We start from the raw sequence: 25,487 nt of genomic DNA on the forward strand, positions 1-25,487 counted from the left end.
CTGGGTATATTATCCAGGTTGTATATCTATTCTATATTAGAAACAGCAGATTTCTGCAACAGCAAAGAAAATCAAAGAGGAATTTCCCTCCCAAACCAGCAAGGTTTCATCCTAAGGGTATCAAGCGTTCCTATGGTTTAATGATATGAGAAGATAGATTCTGTAATATATCCTGGGTATATTATCCAGGTTGTATATCCATTCTATATTAGAAACAGCAGATTTCTCCAACAGCAAAGAAAATCAAAGAGGAATTTCCCTCCCAAACCAGCAAGGTTTCATCCGAAAGGTATCAAGCGTTCTTATGGTTTAATGAGATGAGACGGTAGATTCTATAATATACCCTGGGTACATTATCCAGGGTGTATATATGTTCTATATTAGAAGCAGCAGATTTCTGCAACAGCAAAGTGAATAAAAGAGGAATTTCCCTTCCAAACCAACAAGGTTTCATCCTAAGGGTATCAAGCGTTTCTCTGGTTTCATGATATGAGAAGGTAGATTCTGTAATGTACCCTGGGTACATTATCGAGGGTGCATATATCTTCTCAATTAAAAGCAGCAGATTTCTCCAACAGCAAAGAAAATAGAAGAATTTCCCTCCCAAACCAGTCAGATTTCATCGTAAGGGTACGAAGTGGAAAGGAAATAGGCAGGGCCTCCCATATGGTCTAGCGGTTAGGATTCCTGGTTTTCACCCAGGCGGCCCGGGTTCGACTCCCGGTATGGGAAGTTGAGTTTTTTGGGTTTTTTTTTCCCGCTCGCTCCGTCGAAGAGAATTTTAAGCCACTTTCCCTGAAACACGTGCGTTGGAGTTCTGGAGGAAATAAAAACGCTTTGGCCGACAGGAGCGAAGAAAAAGGGCGACCTTCGCCCCATTAGAAAGACGAGAGGTGGAAGATGATGGAGCCGAGGCCGAGGCGGTGCTGCCCGGCGGCCGCCAGGAGGCAGTGGTGGCACCAGAGAAAGTGATGCTCATTCAATCGTTTTTATTTCTGATTGGGTGCGAAGCTTAGATGAATAGAATTATAGATTCATGCACTCATTCATTTCATCGCATTTCTGACTGGGTGCAGAGCACTGGGCTAAGCGCTTGGGAGAGTACAATTGGGCAACAGATAGAGACCGTCCCTGCCTAACAACGGGCTCACGGTCAAGAAGAGGGGAGACAGACAACACAACAAAAGTAGTCAGGTATCAGTAGCATCAAAATAGATGAATAGAATTATAGATTCATGCACTCATTCATTTAATCGCATTTCTGATTGGGTGCAGAGCACTGGGCTAAGTGCTTGGGAGAGTACAATTGGGCAACAGATAGAGACCGTCCCTGACCAACAACGGGCTCACGGTCTTGAAGGGGGGAGACAGATAAAACAAAAGTAGTCAGGTATCAGTAGCATCAAAATAGATCAATAGAATTATAGATTCATGCACTCATTCATTTAACTGCATTTCTTGAGCGCTGACTGGGTGCAGAGCACTGGGCTAAGCGCTTGGGAGAGTACAATTGGGCAACAGATAGAGACCATCCCTGCCTAACAACGGGCTCACGATCAAGAAGAGGGGAGACAGACAAAAGTAGTCAGATATTAGTAGCATCAGTAGCATCAGTAGCATCAAAATAGATCAATAGAATTATAGATTCATGCACTTATTCATTTAATCGCATTTCTGACTGGGTGCAGAGCACTGGGCTAAGTGCTTGGGAGAGTACAATTGGGCAACAGATAGAGACCGTCCCTGCCTAACAACGGGCTCACGGTCAAGAAGAGGGGAGACAGACAACAGAACAAAACAGAAGTTGTCAGGCATCAGTAGCATCAAAATAGATCAATAGAATTATAGATTCATTCATTCGCTCGTATGTATTGAGCGCTCACTGTGTGCAGAGCACTGGACTAAGCGCTTGGAAAGTACAATTCGGCAACAGATAGAGACCATCCCTAACCAACAACAGGCTCACAGTCTAGAAGGGGGGAGACAGACAAAACAAGTAGGCAACAATAGCATCAAAATCGATCGATAGAATTATAGATTCATTCATTCACTCGTATTTATTGAGCATTTACTGGGTGCAGAGCCCTGTACTAAGCGCTTGAGAAGGACAATTCGGCAACAGAGACAATCCCTGCCCAACAACGGGCTCACAGTCTAGAAGGGAGAGACAGACAACAAAACAAAACAAGCAGACAGGCATCAATAGCAGCAAAATAGATCAACGGAATTATAAATTCATCCGTTCATTCATTCGATCGAATTCCTTGAGAGCTTACTAGGTACAAAGCACTCTACTAAGCGCTTGGAAAGTACATTTCGGCCACAGAGACAATCCTACCCAACAACGGAGCAGACAAGTGGTGGAAGAGAAATTAGAACTCAGGTCTCTGTGTGTAAATCCGCATTTCTCTGTACAAAGGGCCAGCGTAGAGAAACCTCACGTATAGGGAAAGTGTGCATTATTCAACTTTTTGATTCGATGCAAGAGAAAAAGACTTCAAAAATCACACCAAAATGAGACACCCACTACTACCGGGCGTGCAGGGCCTTGCTCATTTGATCAGTTCTTTAGCTTTTCCTTATTTGATTTTGAGATGTAAGTAGGACTCGGCAGCAGCAGCTGCTTTTCTTCTGCTTTTCTTTAACTTCTTAGAAAACCGTAGCCTCGTGGACCATCAGAAATATCTCCAAAGCCCTCAGGGGGTTAAAACACTTTAATCATTTATCCTCTTTGTAATTTACAGGTTAAGCAGGCTTATTGTGGGTAGGGAACGTGCCTTACCAACTCTGTTGATTATGTTCCCCCAAGCGTTTAGTTTAGTGCACTCTACTCACAGTAAATGCTCAATAAATACAATTGATTAATTGATTGATTGAGAGGTAGGCAGAAAAATCTCAGGTGTAGCCTGGACTTCACCTTTTTAGCAACTCTTTTGTACCTACCCACCCCTAGAAATAGCGTAGTGGGTAAGAGCCCAGGCCTGGGAGTCAGAATAATAATAATGATGATGGCATTTGTTAAGCACTTACTATGTGTGAAGCACTGCTCTAAGCGCTGGGGGGGGAGGTTACAAGGTGATCAGGTTGTCCCACGTGGGGCTCACAGTCTTCATCCCCATTTTCCAGATGAGGGAACTGAGGCACAGAGAAGTGAAGTGACTCGCCCAAAGTCACACAGCTGACAAGTGGCAGAGCCGGGATTAGAACCCGTGACCCCTGACTCCCAAGCCCGTGCTTTTTCCACGCTGAAGGTCACGGGTTCTAATTCTACCTCTGCCGCTTGTCTGCTGTGTGACCTTGGGCAAGTCGCTTCACTTTTCTGGGGCCTTTTAGACTGTGAGCCCCTTATGGGGCAGGGATGGTCTCTGTTGCCGAATTGTCCATTCCAAGCGCTTAGTACAGTGCTTGGCGCATCGTAAGCGCTTAACAAATACCACAATTGTTCTTATTATTGTCAGTAATTAACTCCTCTTCCCAATGAAAGAGCTTTTTCGGAAACTGCAGCTTATTTTGGGTATTAAAAGAAGGCACTACAACATCCTACCACAAAGTGGCGGTGCTGTCCCTGTTATCAGACCCTGAACTCTCCCGCGGGCACCAATAATAATAATAATAATAATTATGGCATTTAATAATAATGCTAATGTTGGCATTTGTTAAGGGCTTACGATGTGCCAAGCACTGTTCTAAGCACTGGGATAGATACGAGGTAATCAGGTGGTCCCACATGAGGCTCACAGTCTTCACTCCCATTTTGCAGATGAGGTCACTGAGGCCCAGAGAATAATTATAAATAAATATCAATGACATTTATTAAGCGCTTACGATGTGCAAAGCACTGTTCTAAGCGTTGGGAGGGATACAAGGTGATCAAATCATCCCACGTGGGGCTCACAGTCTTAATCCCCCTTTTACAGTTGAGGTAACTGAGGCACAGAGAAGTGAAGTGATGTGCCCAAAGTCACACCGCTGACAAGCGGCTGACTGGGAATTAGAACCCATGACCTCTGACTCCCAAGCCCGGGCTCTTTCCACTAAACCACGCTGGTTCAGCGCTTACTACGTGCCAGGCACTGTACTAAGGACTGAGGTGGACACATGCAAATTGGGTTGGACACAGTCCCTTTTCCCCACGGGGCTCACAGTCTCGATCCCCATTTTACAGTTGAGGTAACTGAGGCCCAGAGAAGTGAAGTGACTTGCCCAAGGTCACCCAGCAGACAAGTGGCGGAGCCAGGATTAGAACCCAGGTCCTTCTGACTTTCAGAACTGTGCTCTATCCATCCTGCTTCTCCTCTTTCTCTTGAAACCCGTCGATCAATTAATCAGTGGTCTATATTGAATGTTTATTTATTCATTTATTCAATCTTATTTATTGAGTGCTTACTGTGTGCAGAGCACTGTAGTAAGCACTTGGAAAGTACAATTCGGCAATATAATAATGATGGTATTTGTTAAGGGCTTACTATGTGCCGAGCACTGTTCTAAGCACTGGGATAGATACAAGGTGATCAGATTGTCCCACGTGGGGCTCCCAGTCAATCCCCATGTTACAGATGAGAGAACTGAGGCCCAGAGGAGTGAAGTGACTCGCCCAAAGTCACACAGCTGACAAGTGGCAGAGAGGGATTAGAACCCACAACCTCTGACTCCCTAGCCCGGGCTCTGTCCACTGAGCCACGCTGCTGGCAGAGCAGTGTAGTAAGCCCTTGGGAGAGTCTAGTACAGTAAAATTGGTAGACATGATCTCTGTCTTCAAGGAGCATACAATCTAGTTGGTACATTTACAAAGTATAATTTTTAGGGAATTAACAGGAGGCAGAAAGGCTAATCAGTCGTATTTATTGCAAAGCACTGTGCTAAGCGCTTGGGTGAGTGCAATATAAATAATAAACAGACACGTTCTCTGCCCATAACGAGTTTACAATCTAGAGGTAGGTTTGTGGCAGTGAATATTGGCAGAGCACAGGCTCGGGGGGCAGAGGATGTGGGTTCTAATCCCGGCTCCTCCACTTTGGGCAAGTCACTTCACTTCTCCGTGCCTCAGTTACCTCATCTGTAAAATGGGGATTAAGACTGTCAACCCCAAGGGGGACAGGGATTGGGTGCAACCTGATTACCTTCTATCTATTCCAGCACGTAGAACAGTGCTTGGCACATAGTAAGTGCCTAACAAAAACCCTAATAATAATAATTATTATAAAATTGTTAGGACTCAAAAGAAAGTGGTAATATCAGGGAGTGAAATTTTCATAATGGGAACAAACTAGAAATTCGATTTGAGTTTAAGGCAGGCCAGCCCGATAAGCATCGGCAGGGTCCTCTGAAATTTAGGATAGAGAAGGACAATTCACAGCCAAAGGATATGGTGTGGGAGAGCTTCTTTCTGATTTTGATAATAATAACAAGAATAATTGTGGTTTGTGCTAGGTGCTTACGATGTGCCAAGCACTGGGCTAGATATAAGATAGGTCAGCCAGAGGTCCTGCCTCATATGGATCTCATAGTATAAGGGGGAGGGAGAACGGCTATTAACCCCCATTTGACAGATAAAGAAACCGAGGCCCAGAGAAGTTAAGTGACTTGTCCAAGGTCTCACAGCAGAGTTTAGGTCCTCCAACTTCCGGGCTTGTGCTACTTCCCCACTCTGCTTCTCCGTGCTGCCGTTATGTTGGAGAGGGCTCAATCTGGGCAGAAACCTTGAATTTCCAGAAGAACCGTTTTGCTGCCAATGGGCTTTGAAATGAACTGAGATTTTTTTACACCACAGGTAGATTGGCACTTGGCTAAAAAAAAAACATGGCATTTTAACGTATTTAACATGGTTGTTTTATCTGCCCGGTGTCATTCCCGATTGTTGTGTTCCAGGAGGAGAGGCGCCTTCATTTCCACAGTGGAAATGGGTGTGTGCGTCCTAGCCCTTGTTTTCAGCCCAGCTTGAAATTTTACTCATCTATATTTTATTTTTTATGCTCTGCAAATGGACGGTTAAGCGGCAAAGGCCACCACTCGACCACAAAGATCATTTAGAGGGTGCCAGAGAGAAAAGGGTGATCAACTGCTGATTCCTGGATTTTTTTCAGTCACCTTGTATGTGTGCAGAGAGTTCACCAGCAGTTCACCAGTATTATCTCCTTCAACAGTATCAACTGCATATTACACAATGAAGAGACTCGAAATAAATTCATTTCCATTCTTCCCAAGTTGAGTCCCCCAGCTTTCACTCCAGCACTTCTGTGCCTCCTGAGAACTCAAATACTCACAACATTTTATGTATGTAACTTCCACGCCTTATTAGTTATCCATTAACTTGGCTACATATTGCCCTCCTCTAGATTGTAAACTCACTGTGGCCAGGGGACATTTCTACCAACTGTAGAAGTTGTATTGTACACGCCCAAGCACTTAGTAACATGTTCTGCAGACCCTAAGTGCTCAATCAATACTATTGATTGATTGATTGATTGCTTTTCCTTCTTCCTCCCATCTATAATTTATTTTAGTATGCTCTCCCAAGTGCTTAGTACAGTGCTCTGTTCACAGTAAGTGCTCAGTAAATATCATTGATTGATTTTCCCTGCTTCCTCCCAACTATAATTTAGTGTCGGTCTCCCCAGCTAGATTTTAAGCCCCTTGAGGGAAGGGATCATGTCTCTGTTGTCCTCTCCTAACTGTTTAGTACAGTTAGAGAAGCAACGGGTTCAGTGGAAAGAGCACGGGCTTGGGAGTCAGAGATCATGGGTTCGAATCCCAACTCTGCCACTTGGCAGCTGTGTGACTGTGGGCAAGTCACTTCACTTCTCTGTGCCTCAGTTCCCTCATCTGTCAAATGGGGATTAAGACTGTGAGCCTCACGTGGGACCACCTGATTACCCTGTATCTCCCCCAGCGCTTAGAACAGTGCTCTGCATATAGTAAACACTTAACAAATATCAACATTATTATTATTACAGTGCTTTAGAGACATTAGGTGTTCAATAAATATGATGATGAATTGATTGCCTAGGGTTTTCCATGATAAACAGAAATCTTTTCTTTGGAAGAGCCTTCATAAAAGGTCACTTAGTCCTCACTGCCTTCCATGGGGGCAATTGAGGTGAGCTGGGAGAGAAATGTGCTTCGGTGCGACTTTCAGGGCTGAGGGAGCTTCTCTGAGAGGAAGGATCTGGATTCTAATCCCACCTCCACCACTTATCTGCTGTGTGACCTTGGGCAAGGCACTTCACTTCTCTGTACCTCAGTTCCCTCAGCTGTAAAAATGGGGATTAAGACCGCGAGCCCTATGTGGATCAGGGACTGTGTCCAGCGTGATTATCTTGTATCTAGCGCTTAGTAGGGTGCCTGGCACAGAGTAAGTGCTGAACAAATACCAGTAAAAAAAGAATGAGGAGTGACCCAGGAAATAGAGTGGGAGACTACTTGGGGCTAATCCTAATCACAATAATAACAAAAACATTTGCGGTATTTGTTACTATGGTGCTGAATATGGTTCTAAGTGCTGGGGTAAATACTTTGGGACTGATTTCCCTGAAACCCCGGCTGAATGACTGTCAAATGACTTGCCTCCTGGATAGGACCATAAATTCTCAGATGATATCCCTTTCCTGGAGTCTCTCTCTTTTCCTCTCCCTCCTCCCCCTCTCTCCCTCTCTCGTTCTCTCCCTCAGTCTCTTCTCTCCCTCCTTCCTTCTTCCTCTTCACCTTTCTTCCCCCCAACCCACATCAAGTCCCCCTTTCACCTTCCTATTTCGATCAATCAATCCATCGATCGTATTTCTGTGTGTGTAGCACTTAGCTAAGCCCTTGGGAGAGTATTATACAGTAGGGTAGATTTCCTTCTTTTTCCTTTTCTTCAGAGATACTCTCCCCCTATAATTTATCTGGTTTTTTTTCCACATCTTCCCTGAAATTTGGAATGGCACGTCACCTCAGAAGCTGGACAGAAACTGACCGATTTAACTCTACTGTAGTAATGGACTGTAGCTTTAGGTAATACTTTATTTTTGCTCAGGGACGAATACAAAAGTCACAACAGCAGATAGTAGCCCCCCCTTGCTCACTGTGTATTCAAGGACTAATTTAGGGATATTCGTAAGCTCGTTATGGCCACGGAATATCTCCACTGTTATATTGTACTCTCCCAAGTGTTTAGCACAGTGCTCTGCACCTAGTAAGGAAGCAGCAGCCAGAAGCAGCATGGTGTAGTGGATAGCGCACGGGCCTGGGAATCAGAGGACCCGGGTTCTGATCCACTTGTCTGCTGGGTGACCTTGGGCAAGTGACTTAACTTCTCTGGGCCTCAGTTACCTCATCTGTAAAAATGGGGATTAAAAACTGTGAGCCCCATGTGGGACAATCTGATGACCCTGTATCTACCCCAGTGCTTAGAACAGTGCTCTGCACATAGTAAGCGCTTAACAAATACCATAATCATTATTAAGTACCTAATAAATACTATTATTATTATTATTGTTATTACCTCATTTGTAAAACGGGATTGTGAGCCCTATGTAGGACAGGGACTGTGTCCAAACCGATTTGCTTGTAATAATGTTGGTATTTGTTAAGCGCTTACTATGTGCAGAGCGCTGTTCTAAGCGCTGGGGTAGATACAGGGTCATCAGATTGTCCCACGTGAGGCTCACAGTCTTCATCCCCATTTTACAGATGAGGTAACTGAGGCACAGAGAAGTTAAGTGACTTGCCCACAGACACACAGCTGAAAAGTGGCAGAGTCGGGATTCAAACCCATGATCTCTGACTCCCGAGCCCATGCTCTTTCCACTGAGCCACGCTGCTTCAGCGTGTATCCACCCCAACGCTTAGTACAGTGTCTGGCACGTAGTAAACTCTTGCTTAACTTGTACTACCCCAGCGCTTAGAACAATGCTTGGCCCAGAGTAAGCGCTAGCACCATAATGATCATTATTATACCATAATTATTAATTACTATTATTACAGTAAGTGCTTAATAAGCACCACCGATTGATTGGCCACTTGAAAAACGTCCTAAAGAACTGAGAAGAAAGTTTGTTCGAGTTTTTAATTTTGTCAAATATCTGTGATTTTCCCCAGACCGTTCGGCTGGGCTGCAAAACACCCTTGCAGCCCAGGAGAGGGCTGAGGTGGAAGAAGGAGGGGCAGAGGGAGGTACTGTGCGTGCTGGGAAGAATGAAACTCTTTCACTTTGATACATAATATTATTTCTCTTTTCAACATCCAACTCGACTGAGAGCTCGAAAGCCTCTGCAAAGGATGGCTGGGAGAGAGGGGGGACAAGGTGGTAAGAGGAGGGGGACAGTGAAGGGGGTGGAGGGAGGAGCTCCTCCCCAGGATCACCACTTGATTGGCCCTAGAAGAGATGTGGGTGCGGCCAAAGTCACTCATATGTGGGTCCTTGGATGCCTGGCATCACTCTAGTCCCGCCAGTGGCCCCGAAGCATCTTGTCTCCCCCTACCATGGCTACGGACAGCGAGGCTCCCAAAGGTGAGTGGCTTGGAAGGCGGTCTTCCATCCCCCTGTCCCTCTCCTCCTGCTTGGCCCAAATCTGGGGTCTTGCTGGGGCTTCCCACCTCCCCCCTTTCAATGTTTATAATAATAATGATGTCATCTGTTAAGCGCTTATGTGCAAAGCACTGTTCTAAGAGCTGGAGAGGATATGAGGTGATCAGGTTGTCCCCCGTGGGGCTCACACACTTAATCCCCATTTTACAGACGAGGGGACTGAGGCACAGAGAAGTGAAGTGACTTGCCTTATAGTTATACCTTCCGCTTGACCCAAATCTGGGGTCTTGCTGGGGCTCCCCGCCTCCACCCCTCTGAGTGTTAATAGTTATAATGTTTATAGTTTCTTGGGTTTTTTAAAAATGGTATTTGTTAAGCACCTACTATGTGTCTGGCGCTGTACTAAGCGCTGGGGTAGATACAAGGGTGTCAGATTGGACGCGGTCCCCGTCCCGCATGGGGTTTACAGGCTCACAGTCTTAATCCCCCCTTTTACAGAAGAGATTACTGAAGCAAGAGAAGTTAAGTGACTTGCCCACAGTCACACAACAGACAGTTAATCAGTGGTATTTATCGAGCGCTTACTATGTGCCAGGCACTGTACTAAGCACTGGGGTAGTTACAAGCGTGTCAGGTCGGACGCAGTCCTGTCCCGCGTGGGGCTCGCAGGCTGACAGTCTTAATCCCTCCTTTTTGCAGATGAGGCAACTGAACTATAGAGAAGTTAAGTGACTTGACCACGGTCACACAGCAATCAGTCAGTCAATCAATGGTATTTATTGAGCGCTTACTATGTGCCAGGCACTGTACTAAGCTCTGGAGGCTCAGCAAGGGATCCTTTCAGGCACTTGTCTTTGGTTTTGTTTTCTTTTTAATGGTATTGTTAAGCGCTTACTATGTGCCAGGCACTGTACTAAGATCTGGGGTAGAACAAGGGTGTCAGGGTGGGTCTCTGTCCCACGTGGGGCTCACAGGCTGACAGCCTTAATCCCCTTTTTACAGACCAGGTAACTGAAGCACAGAGAAGTTAAGTGACCTGCCCACGGTCACACAACAGTCAATCAATCAATGGTATTTTTGACCGCTTAGACGGTGAGCCCGTCATTAGACAGGAATTGTCTCTATCTGTTGCCCAATTGTATATTCCAAGTGCTTAGTACAGTGCTCTGCACATAGTAAGCACTCAATAAATACTATTGAATGAATGAATGTGCAGAGCACTGTACTAAGCATGTGGAAGAGAGGGATGTGACAGAATGAGCGGATACATTCCCTGCCCATAAAGAGTTTACGGCCTGGAGAAGTTGCAGAGTCGAGATTAGAACCCAGATCTTTCTGACTCCCAGGCTCGTGGCCTATTAGGCCACGCGGCTTCTGTCTTCCACCTTTCGGCTCATTCTTGGTAACTGAGAACACACGTGGTTTAGATGGAATCTGTAGGGGACTCCCCCGAGGGAGCTCCGCCACTTGTCTGCTCTGTGACCTGGGGCAAGTCATTTGACTTCTCTGTGCCTCAGTGACCTCCTCTGTAAAATGGGGATTGAGACTGTGAGCCCCACGTGAGACAAGGGACCGTGTCCAACCCGGTTTGCTTGTATCCACCCCAGCACTTAATACAGTGCCTGGCACATAGTAAGCGCTTAACAATACCATAATTATTATTATTAGGTGGGCTGGGGGGGGGGTTGCTGGGGAAAATAGGTGGAGATGAGGGGATTCTTGTCCTAGATATGGATGCCATTCCAGGGGATTCCCTCCCTGCCTGGTTTGGGAGTTGCTTCGGCCTTTCGGGATCTGCTGGGTCTGGTAATGACTTTGCTCCCGCATGAGTCTCCCAAGACTTTTCCCTCTCACCCTCCAGGAGGGAACTCTGCGGGTCGAGGGGGAGTCCCCACCTCCGGATGGTCTTTTGGGGATTTGGGCCGGTGCTGCCCATCTCCCCATCAGGAAGCCCGCCCGGTGGTTTTCGCAGGGTTCTGGTATCTGTATTAAAAGGACCGATACCGAGGAAGTCTCGATTCCTCTTTCATTCAGATCCAATTCGAGATCCACATCCGTTTTAAAAGTTATTTTGAAAACGAAAAGGAAAGAAAAATCTTCAAATTCCAGGACACGATCCCTTCAGATATTTTTCTTAGTGTTTTTCTTTGTGCTGCCTTATTACATCCAACGATCCAGTATTAATTTGAGTTTGTTTTTAAACCTCTTCCCAGACGGCCTCTCAGTTCAGCCTTAGAATAGAAATAAAACTTCATTTCTATAAAATAATTGCTTCCCTATTTTAAGCTATACTATGAAGTTGATTTACCTTCCCATTAAGTTTTTTTTTTCCCTCACATCTCCTTGCGCCTTGAATATGAGGGTCTAACTTTTACCTCAGCATTTTCTTGCTTTTACTATATTTACTCTTCTCCCTGGCTGCAGAAATAACAGTTTGTGGTTCCCTTGCCCCATTATTTCTGATTGTAATGTCCGGCCAAACATTTTCCTTTTTCTCTCTCTGGGTTTTTTTTTTTGTGTGTGTGTGTGTGTGTGTGAAGTTATCTTGGTGGGTAAACCTGGAAAAAAAATTCCTCTCAGTTATCATGGGAATAAGGCTCAGAGAAACTTATTTATAGCTAAGATTGGATAGATCCCGGGCCCGGAAGTCAGAAGGACATGGGTTCTAATCCCAGCTCCGCCACTTGTCTGCTGTGTGATCCTGGTCAGGTCCCTTCTCTGGGCATCAGTTACCTCATCTGTAAAATGGGGATGGAGACTGTGAGCCCCACATGGGACAGGGTCCGACCTGATTTGCTTGTATCCACCCCAGTGCTTAGTACAGTTCCTGGCACACAGTAAGCGCTAAACACCTACCATCATCATCATTATTATTATTACAAGCGAATGGGGTTGGATACAGTCCAAGCACCTAGCACAGTGTTCTGCGCATAGTAAATGCTTGATAAATGTTATTGATGGATTGAATGTGCTGTGTTTATTGCACAGATGCGTGTGTTTGGTGTGTGGGTGGAGGGAAGAGAGGGCGGGGAGGGGGGCTCTGTACGTTTGTGTTTGTGTGGGAGGGGTCTGAGGGAACGCTGGGCTATCCCTTTATAAAACAAGTATCAATTAGGGTGGAGATTAAGTGGCTCTCACGACAATTCAGTCTCCTTGAAGCAGAGTCGGGTTTGGGTTACTTATTAGACGCGCTCTGCTTCTGACTCGCTGCGGATGGACCAGCCGTATAATAAACTACGGATGTCTGCCTGGCTTAGAGGATAGAGCAAGGGCCTGGGAGTCATGAGTTCTAATCCTGTCTCTGCCACTGTGTCTATTATGTGGCCTTGGACAAGTCGCTTCACTTCTCTGTACCTCAGTGACCTCGTCTGTGAAATGGGGATTAAGACTCTGAGCCTCAAGAGGGACAGGGATTTGCTTGTATCTGCCCCAAAGTTTAACAACAACCATAATGATAATTATTATCATTAGACTGTAAGCTCATCATGTGGAGGGAATGTGTCTATTCTTGTATTCACCCAAGAGTTTAGTACAGTGCTCTGTACACAGTAGGCGCTCAGTAAATAGGATTGAATGAATGAATGGAGAGGGGGCAGAGGAGGCTACTTTGGCGCCTCTTTGCTCTCAAATGTCGGGGTTTCAGGGACGGTAACGGCTCTCGAAACCTCCCGCCTCCTCCTCTTTCCGCAATCCTCCCGGGGCCCCGGGGTGCGCGCCATCAAGAGGTAGCATCAGTAGGAGGAATAACTATGCAGACAGTTCCTCTTTGCAAGAAGTCACTTGGAGGTGACTTCTTTTAAAAAAAATAATAAAAATTAAAACCCCCCCCCTCGCTTTTATTGTGAACATCTGTGAACTGCCCTAACTCCAAAGGCGCTATCTCAGTTTCGATCGCAGAAGTCAAGAGGGGCGGCCTGCGGGCCACAAATAGACCAGCCTGTCGTCGGTTGCTTTTTTTAGTACATCTGTCCAGTCTGGTTTTTCAATGTCCCAGGGATGGCGTTTCCACCGTTTCCTCTGGGGCCTGTTCAGCGCGTCCTATTGGGCTTATCAACCCCTGTGCAGTTCAAAGGGAACTGTTTGAAAATAAAGTGTGGCATTCGAGAAGGCCACAGAGGAAACGTGCACACAAAAGAATCTATTGGTGGAAGGAGGCACTGCGGATGCGTGGCACAAGCCAACAACAGCAAGGAGATTCGGAGATAACGAGGGAACCTTCCTTCTCCTCCTGAACTCTTCCTGCTCTTCCTGGTTTTTGGACAGTGTCTCCCCGTCCCCGTAGGGCCTAGGCGGGCCAGAGAACTCCTTAATCTCAACAGGATTTTCCTTGCTTATATCGGTTTGTCGGCTGGCGTCACCGACTTCCCTTGCTGTGTGACCTTGGGCAAGTCACTTCACTTCTCTGGGCCTCAGTTCCCTCATCTGTACAACGGGGATTGAGACTGGGAGCCCCACGCGGGATAGGGACTGTGTCCAACCCGATCTGCTTCTATCCACCCCAGCGCTCAGTACAGCGCCTGGCACATAGTTAAGCGCTTAACAAATACCCTAATTATTATTAATATCATCACTTCAGTGCCTCCTTTTGTGTGCAAAGGAGAGAGAGAGAGAGAGTCTTCCTGGGACAGAGTTTTCAGTTCCCTTCAAGTCACGTCTCCTCTCCCCACCTCCTCTCACTCACCCCTGCGCTTCACGTTGTTTCGAAGGGGCAGATAAGGGTTTCTGAGGTTTGGGGGACCCATAATAATAATGTTGGTATTTGTTAAGCGCTTATTATGTGTAGAGCACTGTTTTAAGCGCTGGGGAAGATACAGGGCAATCAGGTCGTCCCGCATGAGCCTCACAGTCTTAATCCCCATTTTACAGATGAGGGAACTGAGGCACAGAGAAGTGAAGAGACTTGCCCACAGTCACACAGCTGCCAAGTGGCAGATCCAGGATTCGAACCCATGACCTCTGACTCCCAAGTCTCGGGCTCTTTCCGCTGAGCCACACTGCTTCTCTAATAAGTCCCATAATAAGTCACGGGCAAGACCAGTGGGAAATAACATCCACCAATCAATTGTATTTATTGAGCACGTACTAAGTGCAGAACACTGTGCTTCTGGGAAATAACATCCATCAATCATCCATCAATCATTTGTATTTATTGAGCACATACTAAGTGCAGAACACTGTGCTAAGCACTTGGGAGAAACTATAACAGAGGTGGTAGACAAGCTCCCTGCCCATAATGAGTTTACAGTCTAGCGGGAAGGCAGACATTAATATAATTTTTTAAATAGCGTGAGAAGCAGCTTAGCCTAGCCAAAAGAGCCTGGACCTGGGGAGTCAGAGGACCTGTGTGGCCTACTGCTGTGTGACTTTGGGCAAGTCACTTAACTTCTCAGTGCCTCAGTTACCTCATCTGTAAAATGGGGATTAAGACTGTGAGCACCAAGTGGGACAACCTGATTCCCCTGTGTCTACCCCAACGCTTAGAACCGTGCTCGGCACATAGTAAGCGCTTAACAAATACCAACATTATTATTACTGTGTGACCTTGGGCAAGTCACTTAACTTCTCTGAGCCTCAGTTACCTCATCTGTAAAATGGGGATTCAATACCCGTTCTTCCTCCTACTTAGGGACTGTTTCTGACCTGATAAACTTGTATCTGCCCCAGCACTTAGAACAGTTGCTTGATACTGAGTAAGTGGTTAACAAATACCACAACTCTTTTGCAATCCCCCAAGCTCTTAGTACTGTGCTCCACACAGTAAACGCACAGTAAGTACTCACTAAACACCACTGATTGGAGTAAGCATCGCTGAGAAGCAGGTTAAAGCCCGGGCCCGGGAGTCAGGAGCACCTGGGTTCTAGTCCCAGCTCTGCCACTTGTCTGCTGTGTGACCCGGGGCAAGTCACTTCACTTCTCTGTGCCCGCTACCTCATTTATAAAATGGGGATTAAAACGGGAGCCCCGTGTGGGACACGGACTACGTCCAATCCGATTAGCTTACACCTACCCCAGCACTTAGTAAAGTGCCTGGCATATAGTGCTTAACAAATACATTTAAAAGTATGTTTACAGAATCTTTTGGGGCATCCTCTTTCACATTTGGACTCTGATTCTACAACAAAGTATGTCAGGCGGGGTGGTCTTGGAGTGCCCACCCTACAAAGAGGTCAATAGTGAGTCTTTTTGGTCAGCCCAATACCGTCTCAAGGTATTTCTCGGCAGTGGACTGCCTCAAGGCCCTCCAAAAAGTCCTGCAAAAGAAAGGATGAGGAAATTCCACGTGCCTATGGCAGGATACCCGGACAAGGGGCAGAAACTTAGGATCCCGACAATGTCATTTCCAGATGGCCAACCGCTCCTCCGCTCTTAGGACGGGACAACCGCACGGAGACAGTCGGAGTCGCAGTGGGTGGTTTCCGATGTTTGCTTTGGCCCCTTTTTGGTCTTAAAACGACCGAGAAGGAGAAGGGAATAATACCCGCCCCTAGTCCAAAGATGAAATTATAGCTCTGTTTTCCAGCTCCGTTCAAATCTCCAGACGCGTGGATGGGTTTTCGGGCGGTGAGTAGGGTGGGCAATTTAATTACTGCAGAGCCCATAAACATACTTTTTTTTAAACTACTCATTTCCTTTACTCCCTTTGTTCCCCACAGTCCAGACCCTTAGTCGAACCTGACTCTGAGCTAAATAAATGGGGTTACATCACGACGAGAAGACCGCTAGAGTTGACTCACAGTCATTTATTGGCAAGTTCTGTCCCAGTACATTCTGGCAAGGACCAAGGAATCTGATCAGAGACGCCTGTTCTCTTACCCCTGCTCTGCAGTATTCTGTCGTCCTGGGGAGGGAGTCTATTAAAAAGAAGTGCCAGGGTTCTTCAGATTTGCATTGATTTCACACAAATTTACACGGCACACAGATGTTGCTCTAGCCCCGAGTCTGACCGCATGCAAAATAACATTAACCAATCAGTGCAGTCGGCCACAACTGCGTTCGAGTACTCTGTGATAGTCAACCCGCCACATATGTGTTTTTTAAAACAGATTTTTCAGCAATCGGTTCGCTCATGCGTTGGATTGGGTGGCCCGTGTATATGCACACGTGAACTCAGAAGAGGTGGCGGGGCAAAGGGGATCCATACAGTTTGGAGGGCCAAGCTCATCCTGGGCAGGGAATGTGTCCATTTATTGTTGTATTGTCCTCTCCCAAGGTATTAATACAGTGCTCTGCACACAGTAAGCGCTGCATAAATACTACCTCATGAAGTTCTCTCCTCCTCTTGATGCTCACACCACCCAGCACCAAAATCTTTAAGCCCAGAGGCCGTGCGTCAATAGTGGAGGGCAGGAGCTCTTGCCAATCTAGCCTGTCTCCTCTGCCTAATGCAGTAGTACATACCCTGTTAGTATTTACTGACTGGCCGTCTAAAGGGAGAGCTGAGCAGCATGGTGTAGTGGATAGAGCCCAGGCCAGGGAGTCAGAAGGTTTTGGGTTCTAATCCCGGCTCTTCCACTTCTCTGCCGTGTGACCGTGGGCATGTTACTTTGCTTTTCTGTGCCTCAGTTAACCTCATCTGTAAAATGGGGATTGACACTGTGAGTTCCAAGTGGGACAGGGAGTATGTCCAACTTCATTTGCTTGTATCCACCCCAGCGCATGGTACAGTGCCTGGCCCCTAGTAAGCGCCTAACAAATACCATAAGTATTATTATTATTATTAGCCTTCATCTGCAGACTGCTGGTAGTGGTGATTCTTGCTGCATAGTGAGACGGCGTAAAATTGATTTATTTATATTAATGCCTGTCTCCCCCTCTAGCTCCCTGCAGGCAGGGATCATGTCACCAACTGTTATATTGTCCTCTCCCAAGCGCTTAGTGCAGTGCTCTGCATACAGTAAGCGCTCAATAAATACCACTGATGGATTGATGGATAGGAATACCCTGACTTACCCGGCCCAGAGGAGAGACCAACTCCGGATTTTTTTTTAAATGGTATTTGTTAAACACTTACTATGTGCCAGACACTGTAGTAAGCACTGGGGAAGATACCAGCTAATCAGGTCGAATACCACCCATGGCACAGTCTTAATCCCCATTTTACAGATGGGGCTACTGAGGCACAGAGAGGTGACTTGCCCAAAGTCCCAGAGCAGACAAGTGACGGAGTCAGGAGGAACCCAGGTCCTCCCACTCCCAGGCCGGGGTTCTTTCCACTAGGCCCGACTGGAGTCGTCAACTCTTCCCCACCACGGCTCTGAGCAGAAGTGTCCAGAGGCTTTCACTTCTGCGAGCGGGAGTTCCCCACGCCCCCCTGCCTCTCTGACGGTCATCCTCTTCCTCTTTCAGGGTTGCCTGATGAAGAACTCGACGACCTCCTCAAGGAATTCGACGAGGTCATCCAAGACTTCGACAACGGCAGCGCCTGCCAATACGAGGACCACCTGGAGGAGCTGAAGCGGCAGAACGCCTGCAGCGTCTACGACAGTGGCATCGATGAGCTGGAGAGTGAGTCCGGGCCGGGGAATGGTAAAGATGAGGCAAGAAATCCTCCAGTCCCTTGGTCTGGGCGCTCATTTAATCAACCGATCAATCAGTGGTCTTTGTTGACCGCTTCCTATGCGCAGAGCGCTGTCCTACGCAGTTGGGAGGGCACAATACAACAGAATTAGCAGATATGTTCCCTGCCCAGGGTGAGCTTACAGTCCAGAGGGGAAGAATTCTAGTCTCTGAGGTGTTCACAGTGCAGGGAAGCAGCGTGATCTACTGGAATGGGTACAGGACTGACAGTCGGGAGCCCCGCGTCCGAATCCCTGTTCCGACACTTGCCTGCTGTATGTGACCTTGGACAAGTGGCTTAACTTCTCTGTGCCTTAGTTCCCTCATCTGTAAAATGAGGATTCGATGCCTGTTTTTTCTCCCTTTTAGACTAGGACTGTGTCTGATGTGATTCCCCAGGATTTGACAAATAATAAGTGCTTAACAGACACTACAGCTGGTGGTACTATTATTATGTTTCTAAGCCAATCCTAGGTGCTTGGTACATGTACCCTCTATAGGGTTGCGGACCCTGGAACCACTCCAGTCGTCGCTCAAGTCCAGCTTTCTCTCTGGCAAATGTGTGGAATCCCCTCAGGAACAGCCAACCACCCTACTGATGCCACTGTTGAGTGAGCAGGATACCACTTGGAGAGAGGGATGAAGCGGTCGCTATCAAAGTTCTGCCAAGTCCACCGTTCCAACTATAATAACTGTCCTTTTTGCTAAGCGCTCACTATGTGCCAAGCACTGTACTAAACCCTGGGGTAGAGACGAGATCATCAGGTCCCACTTGGGCCGCACAGTCTAAGGAGGAGGGAGCACAGGCGTTGAATCCCAATTTGCAGATGAGAGACCTGAGGCACAGAGAAGCAACTTACCCAAGGTCTCGCAGCCGGTAAGTGGCAGAGGCAGGATTAGAGCAATCAGACAATCGATGGTATTTTCTTTTTTTTTTTACCTATTTATTAAGCTCTTACTATGTGCCAGGCACTGTACTAAGCACTGGGTAGTTACAAGTTGATCGGGTTGGACACAGTCCCTGTCCCACATAGGGCTCACAGTCTTAATCTCCATTTTACAGATGGGGTAACTGAGGTCCAGAAATTAAGTGACTTGCTGAAAGTCACCCAACAGAGCAGTGGCAGAGCTGGGATTAGAACCCAGATCCTTCCGACTCCCAGGCGCGTGCTCTATCCGCTAGGCTAGGTTATTTCTTGTTTACTGAGCGCTTACTATGTGCAGAGCACCATACTAAACGCTCATTTAGTATAAATGAGTATATACAGTATAAACTGTTGTATAATACAACAGAGTTGATAGACCCTTTCCCTGCCCACAAGACTCTTACCCCTCCAGTGTCCCCGGGCCCCTTGAGCGGTGCCGAAACTGATGAGGGTATTTCTGCAGGTGCCAGCACCTCTCCGGGAAGCAGTTTAAACAGCAGCGAGGAAGACATCCACTCCCCGGTCACTCCTTCCCACTCCAAAGGTAAGTTCCCAACCACCCCCTCTCTCTAAGGCCAGGGCCAGGCCCGAGGAGCGTCTAAGACGCGGCCCAGATTGGGTTTCCTGCAGCCCATTTTCTAGCATTGACACCTATCCGGGGGAGAGCAGTTGTGGGGCAGACAGGCTGGGGGGAAGGGAGGAGAAGAGGAGGAGATCGACAACAGGTATGCCCCTTCGCCCCTCCCCGCCCCGGCAGCACTTTTTGAGTAAACACTCCCCAACTCTTCCGGAATATTCTTGGCACAGGCTGGGAGAGAGGAGGCGTTGATGCCAAGGGGGGACCAAACCTCTGGCTATCTCAGATGCACACACCCGTCCCCTGCCCAGTTTGCCAGAGAGGGCACCTTTATATCCTGGCATGGTCCCAGAGACATTGCCATCCTCGCTAACCGCTCAGTTTCGACTCAAAGCTCTAGACTGTAAGCTCGTCTTCTAGACTGTGGGCAGGGAATGTGTCTGTTTATTGCTCTGTTGTACTCTCCCAAGGGCACAGTACAGAGCTTCACAGACAGTAAGCACTCGATAAATACGACTGAAGGAAAGGCAAGCCATAAAATATCTGATTTCCAAAGGTACGGGATGAAATCGTTCTGTCCCGCCTCCCCTCCACCAAAATCCCCATTGAACATCCATCTCTACACCGAGGGCCTCGTGCATGCTTTAACAATAATCATTGCTATCGTATTTGTTAAATGCTTACTATGTGTTAAGCGCAGTACTGAGCACTGGGACAGACACAAGTTAATAAAGTTGGACGCATTCCCTGTGCCACGTGGGGCTCACGGTCTGAATAGGAGGGAGTAGATTTAATCCCCATTTTACAGATGAGGAAACTGAAACCCAGAGAAGTTTAGTGGCGTGCCCAGTGTCACAGAGCAGCGAGTGGCGAAGCCAGGATTAGAACCCAGATCCTCAGTCTCCAAGGCCCGTGCTCTCTCCACTAAGCTGTGCTTTCTCCCCGAATGAGCTCTGGGTGAGGATTTACCTGGACAAATCCTCAAAACCATTTGTTTAGACACATTCCTGCTGGGGCTAGTTCAGGGCGCAGAGACTAGAAATCTTCTTTTAAGGCTTATCTGTCCCGAAGCCTCCCCAGCCTCAGTGGCAATTTCTAGTCTCTCTGATCTTTATTTATTTATTAGTTGTATTTCCATCATCTAGCTCCAAGGGAGCATTCCCAAACACAGAACATTATACTCCCCACCTGGGTCAGAGAATCAAGACTGAAAGGCTATTAAACATTTATAAGAGTCCCCTCAAGGCTCTTTGCAAAGTGCATCATTTGAACTTTTTATTCAGATGGAGGAGACATAATCCTCCTGGGGCTAAATAATGGGCCACGGCACCGTGGGCCTGAGAATCCTTATTCAACTGGACTTTTCTTGTCTTGGTAGCTAAACTGGGAGATACAAGAGATCTGGAGAATTACATTGCTGACCTGGATAAAGTGCTGGCTGGTAAGTCCTATGCATTTATCGAGAGACATGTCCCTGACAACTTTTTGACCCCAGTTCAGGCAACAGACAACCCAGTGCAACAAGGAGAAACAGCATGGCGTAGCGGATAGAGCACGACGAGCCCGGGAGTCAGAAGGTCATGGATTGTAATCCTGGCTCCGCTCCTTCACTGCTTTGTGAACCTGGGCAAGTCACTTTACATCTCTGTATCTCATTTACCTCATCTGTAAAATGGGGATTGAGACTGTAAACCCACTGTGGGACAGGGACTATGTCCAACCCCATTTGCTTGTATCTGCCCCAGCGCTTAGTACAGTGGCTGGCACATAGTAAGAGCTTAACAAATACCATAATTATTATTACTAAGGAGATGGCTCCGGTGGCTGACGTATTTTGATTCGCACTGACGGCAGAAGCGAATGAACTCTCATGCTGAGCAGAGTTAGAGGGCTAGGCAGCTCTGAAACTGCTCTCATCCAAACTGGAATCACCCTGTGCTTCTGAATTCTCCCCATATGAGCTCTTATCTATCGTCACAGTGTGTCTTTTTTAATTTTGCTTTCGTTTTTAATGCTTACTATGTGCCAGGCACTGTACTATGTGCTAGGGTAGACAGGAGTTAATCAGGTTGGACACAGTCCGGGACCCGTGTGGAGCTCACAGTCTTAATCCCCATTTTACAGATGAGGTAGCTGGGTCACGGAGAAGTGAAGTGACTTAGAGAAGCGGCGTGGCTCAGTGGAAAGAGCCCGGGCTTGGGAGTCATAGATCATGGGTTCGAATCCCGGCTCTGCCATTTGTCAGCCGTGTGACTGTGGGCAAGTCACTTCATTTCTCTGTGCCTCTGTTACCTCATCTATAAAATGGGGATTAAGATTGTGAGCCTCATGTGGGACAACCTGATGACACTGTATTCATTCAATAGTATTTATTGAGCGCTTACTATGTGCAGAGCACTGTACTAAGCGCTTGGGATGAACAAGTCGGCAACAGATAGAGACAGTCCCTGCCGTTTGACGGGCTTACAGTCTAATCTATCCCAGCGCTTAGAACAGTGCTCTGCACATAGTAAGCGCTTAACAAATACCAACATTATTATATAGCAGACCAAGTGGTGGAACTGAGATCAGAACCCAGGTCCTTCTGACTCCCAGGACCGGGCTCTTTCCGCTGACCCACACGGCTTACTCTGTCCTTCCTTCCTCTTCTGATACGTGATGACGCCGCTACTTTTTTCTCCTTTTCCGTCCTATTTTCAGGGAATTCATCTACCAACTCCCTTCTAGTGTACTTTCCCAAAGGCTTAGCACAGGGCTCTGCACACAATAATCACTCTGTAAATACTTATGATTATTTCCATCGTCGATCTATCGGTCCACTTCTCTTCTATTGCATTATAATGCCGATTCTGCTTGAACAATATTTGAGAATCTTTCGAGTTCTCCAGTTTTCTAGGCAGAGGAAGGGGTTATTTGGGTGTTTTGTTTTGTTTTACATTGTTTTTTAAGGACTTGCCTGTGTTGCCTCGGGCATCTCTGAAACGATCAAGTCTCTTCAGAGATTCATTCAATGCAATTTATTGAGCGCTTACTTTGTGGAAAGCATTGTACTAAGCGCTTGGGAGAGTAAAATATAGTAACAGACACATTCCTGCCCACAACGAGCTCACAGTCTAGAGGGGGAGAAAGACATTAATATAAATAAATAAATTACAGATATATATGTATATGCTGTGGGGATGGGGAGCAAATAAGAAAGGGGCAGAAGGGAGTGGGGGAAGAGGAGAGGAGGGCTTAGTCAGGGAGGGTTTCTTGGAGGAGATGTGCCTTCAATAAGTGGGGGAGAGCAATTATCTGTCTGATATGAGGAGGGAGGGCGTTCCGGGCCAGAGGTAGGTTGTGGGTGAGAAGTCGTAGGTGAGACCGACGAGCTTGAGGTGCAGCGAGAAGGTTAGCATTAGAGGAGTGCGGTCTGGGCTGTAGTAGGCGAGTAGCGAGGTGAGGTAGGAGGGGGCGAGGTCATGGACGGCTTTAAAGCCAATGGTGAGGAGTTTTTGTCCGATACAGTGGTCGTTGGGCAACCACTGGAGGTTTAACCCAGCCTTCCCTTGTTTTCTTCCTCAGACATGTGAGAGGCGACGTTTAGTCTCCAGAGAAGGAATTTTCTGGACAATTGCTTCAGCTGGACCTGCCTGCCTGTCTCATCACTTTCTTTGTATTCTTCCCTGGAAGGACCAAGCCAAGAGCCTACAATCCACATTGAAACTATATCCTGGAGAGGTCCTGTGGGGCCTCAGACCCCAGTTCACAAATCTCTTTGCAGCCAATCAAATGCAGCTTTCCAAAAAAATACTAAGTCAGGGGTGGGCAGGGGGTGAGGGAAAGGGGGGACTAACAAAATATAGTTGTTACTTTTCGACTTGAAGGGGGCACCATAGGGGTTTCGTTTGGAAAGCAAAATTTTCCATTGGCAGCTCTCCTGCTTTATTGGATCGCAAAAACAGAGTGTTGCTCTCTAATAGTATCTGAGTGACGAGTGTGCTGAAACTGTCCTCGCCTTTCCTTCCTGCCCTCCCCTTTTCTACCCCCCAGAGTCCTTCGGAAGGTGCCAAAGTGTCGTAAACCAAATAACTCTAAGGCTGAATAAGCGGCTTTCCCTGTGGCTCATTGAAATACCACTTGGCCATCAGGATCCCAACCTGTAATCCCATAATTTCTTAATGAATTGCTTAAAGAATGGAGAAGCAGCGTGGTCTGGTGGATAGAGGACGGGCCTGGGTGTCGGAAGGACCAGGGTTCTAATCCTGGCTCCGCCACTTGCCTGCTCTGTGACCTTGGGCAAGTCACTTCTCTTCCTTGGGCCTCAGTTACCTCATCTGTAAAATGGGAATTAAGACCGTGACCCCCATGTGGGACAGGACCTGTGTCCGACCCGATTAGCTCATATCTACTTCAGCACCTAGAACAGAGCTTAACAATATAGCACAGAAAAAAATGAGTCGGCGTCTCATTACAGCTCTCAAACCGGGTTTTAAACTACCGTCTACTGCAACTAAGACAATCTAGGCTGCAAAGTGAAAACAGCAGGCATCAATCAGGAAAAGCAGTGAGGCCTAATGGAAAGAGCATGGTTTTAGGAGTCAGAGGACCTGGGTTCTAAACCCGGCACTGTCACTTGCCTGTGTAGTCTTAGGCGAAAAACTTGGCCTCTCTGTGCCTCGGTTTCTTCAACTGTAAAATGGAGCAGGGACGGTGTCCAACCTGATTATCTTCTATCTACCCTAGGCTTAGTTGAGGGCTCGGCACATAGTAAGTGCTCAACAAATACCACTATTAGTATTATTACAATCACCATCCTCACTGTCCGTGACATTCTTTGAGTAGCTTTCGGGGGCTAGTTATTATGTGAAGCACTTGGGAGAGGAAAATAGAGGAAAGACATTGATCATTCATTGATCATCCTTGGTTCTTTGTGCCTAAAGACTTTGGACTAGAGCTATTGAACCGAACTGCTTTCAGGGAAAGAGGAGGAAAACCAAGAGGGGATTTTGATGCCGGTGGATTTAAGAAGGAGGCTGCCTGATACAAGGGGGTTCAGTTTGGATAAGTCACCTGTGATAGTATCCCAAGCCTGTTGCAGAATCGAAGCAGGATGCTTCAGTCCTCCAGAAATGTCCACGTACAGGACAGTTACAACCCTGCCTGTCATCTTTCGCTGTCTCTGTGCAGTGTCTGATCACTGAATTATGATCTAGTTCTTCCGGATTCATTCTGGTTGGCAAAACCAGTTTTTGGAGCCGTCACCCAGAATGCTTAACGTCTAGAAGGAGAGGAAGAGAGGGATGGGTCTCACTCTTTAAGAAGAGGGATCTCATCTATTAAATCTCGTGTACTCTCCCCGATGTTCAGTACAATACCCTGGTCATCAGAGTGGCTCAGTAAATACTAGCGATTGATTGATATACTATTTTTGCCTCAAGCTAAGAGTTGGCCATTCACTACTTTCCGAATTCACATCTTCATCCTGTCTCTGACTGTAATTGTATGGGACCCTTGTATATTGTTTTGACTGTAAATAGTGTAAAATACTGGTAAATAATTTTTTAAAAAGTTTATTCAGATGTGCGGATTTTATGGAGTGAAATAAGAAATGCTTATCGTATTCTAACATTCGGCGTCTCGACTTTGTATCCTCTCTGCTCACGTCGAAACTTCGGCTGGAGAACAACTGCAAACGCAAACCTACCGAACGCTTTTGAAAGTCATTCGGCCTGCAACGTTAATCTTTGGGCTGGAAAATTTGCATTGGTTTCACCCACACTGACCACCCCTGGTCCTTTCCAAAAGCCCCCATCATCCTTTTTAGCTTTATTAAGGTCACTTCTCCTCCCAGAGGCCTTCCTGGATTAAGTCATCTTTTCCCCAGATCCTTCTCCCTTCTACATCATCTGTGCACTTGGATCTGTGCCCTTTGGGCGTGAGT

The 25,487-nt window shown here is 46.9% G+C and overlaps 1 protein-coding gene and 1 non-coding gene across 2 annotated transcripts; both read left to right on the top strand.

Annotated features, from left to right (window-relative positions):
• Positions 1-660: 660 nt before the first annotated feature.
• On the top strand, positions 661-732 carry TRNAE-UUC. Its single transcript has one exon. It is a non-coding gene; the product is annotated as a tRNA-Glu (tRNA).
• Positions 733-9,386: 8,654 nt separating this feature from the next.
• Positions 9,387-23,813, top strand: LOC100680878 (regulator of cell cycle RGCC-like). The gene is made up of 5 exons (XM_003429397.5): positions 9,387-9,487; positions 17,852-18,010; positions 19,451-19,531; positions 20,943-21,005; positions 23,129-23,813. The coding sequence occupies exons 1-5, from the start codon at positions 9,460-9,462 to the stop codon at positions 23,134-23,136; spliced, it is 339 nt and encodes a 112-aa protein (XP_003429445.1). The 5' UTR covers positions 9,387-9,459; the 3' UTR covers positions 23,137-23,813.
• Positions 23,814-25,487: the final 1,674 nt, after the last annotated feature.

The sequence above is a fragment of the Ornithorhynchus anatinus genome, chromosome 6, assembly GCF_004115215.2.
Source record: "Ornithorhynchus anatinus isolate Pmale09 chromosome 6, mOrnAna1.pri.v4, whole genome shotgun sequence".
NCBI lineage: Eukaryota > Metazoa > Chordata > Mammalia > Monotremata > Ornithorhynchidae > Ornithorhynchus > Ornithorhynchus anatinus.

Coding starts and splice junctions, on each gene's coding strand:
- LOC100680878 (XM_003429397.5), top strand. CDS start 9,460: ATGGCTACGGACAGCGAGGCTCCCAAAG. Junction 9,488..17,851: donor GGACAGCGAGGCTCCCAAAG/GTGAGTGGCTTG, acceptor TTCCTCTTTCAG/GGTTGCCTGATGAAGAACTC. Junction 19,532..20,942: donor CACTCCTTCCCACTCCAAAG/GTAAGTTCCCAA, acceptor TTGTCTTGGTAG/CTAAACTGGGAGATACAAGA.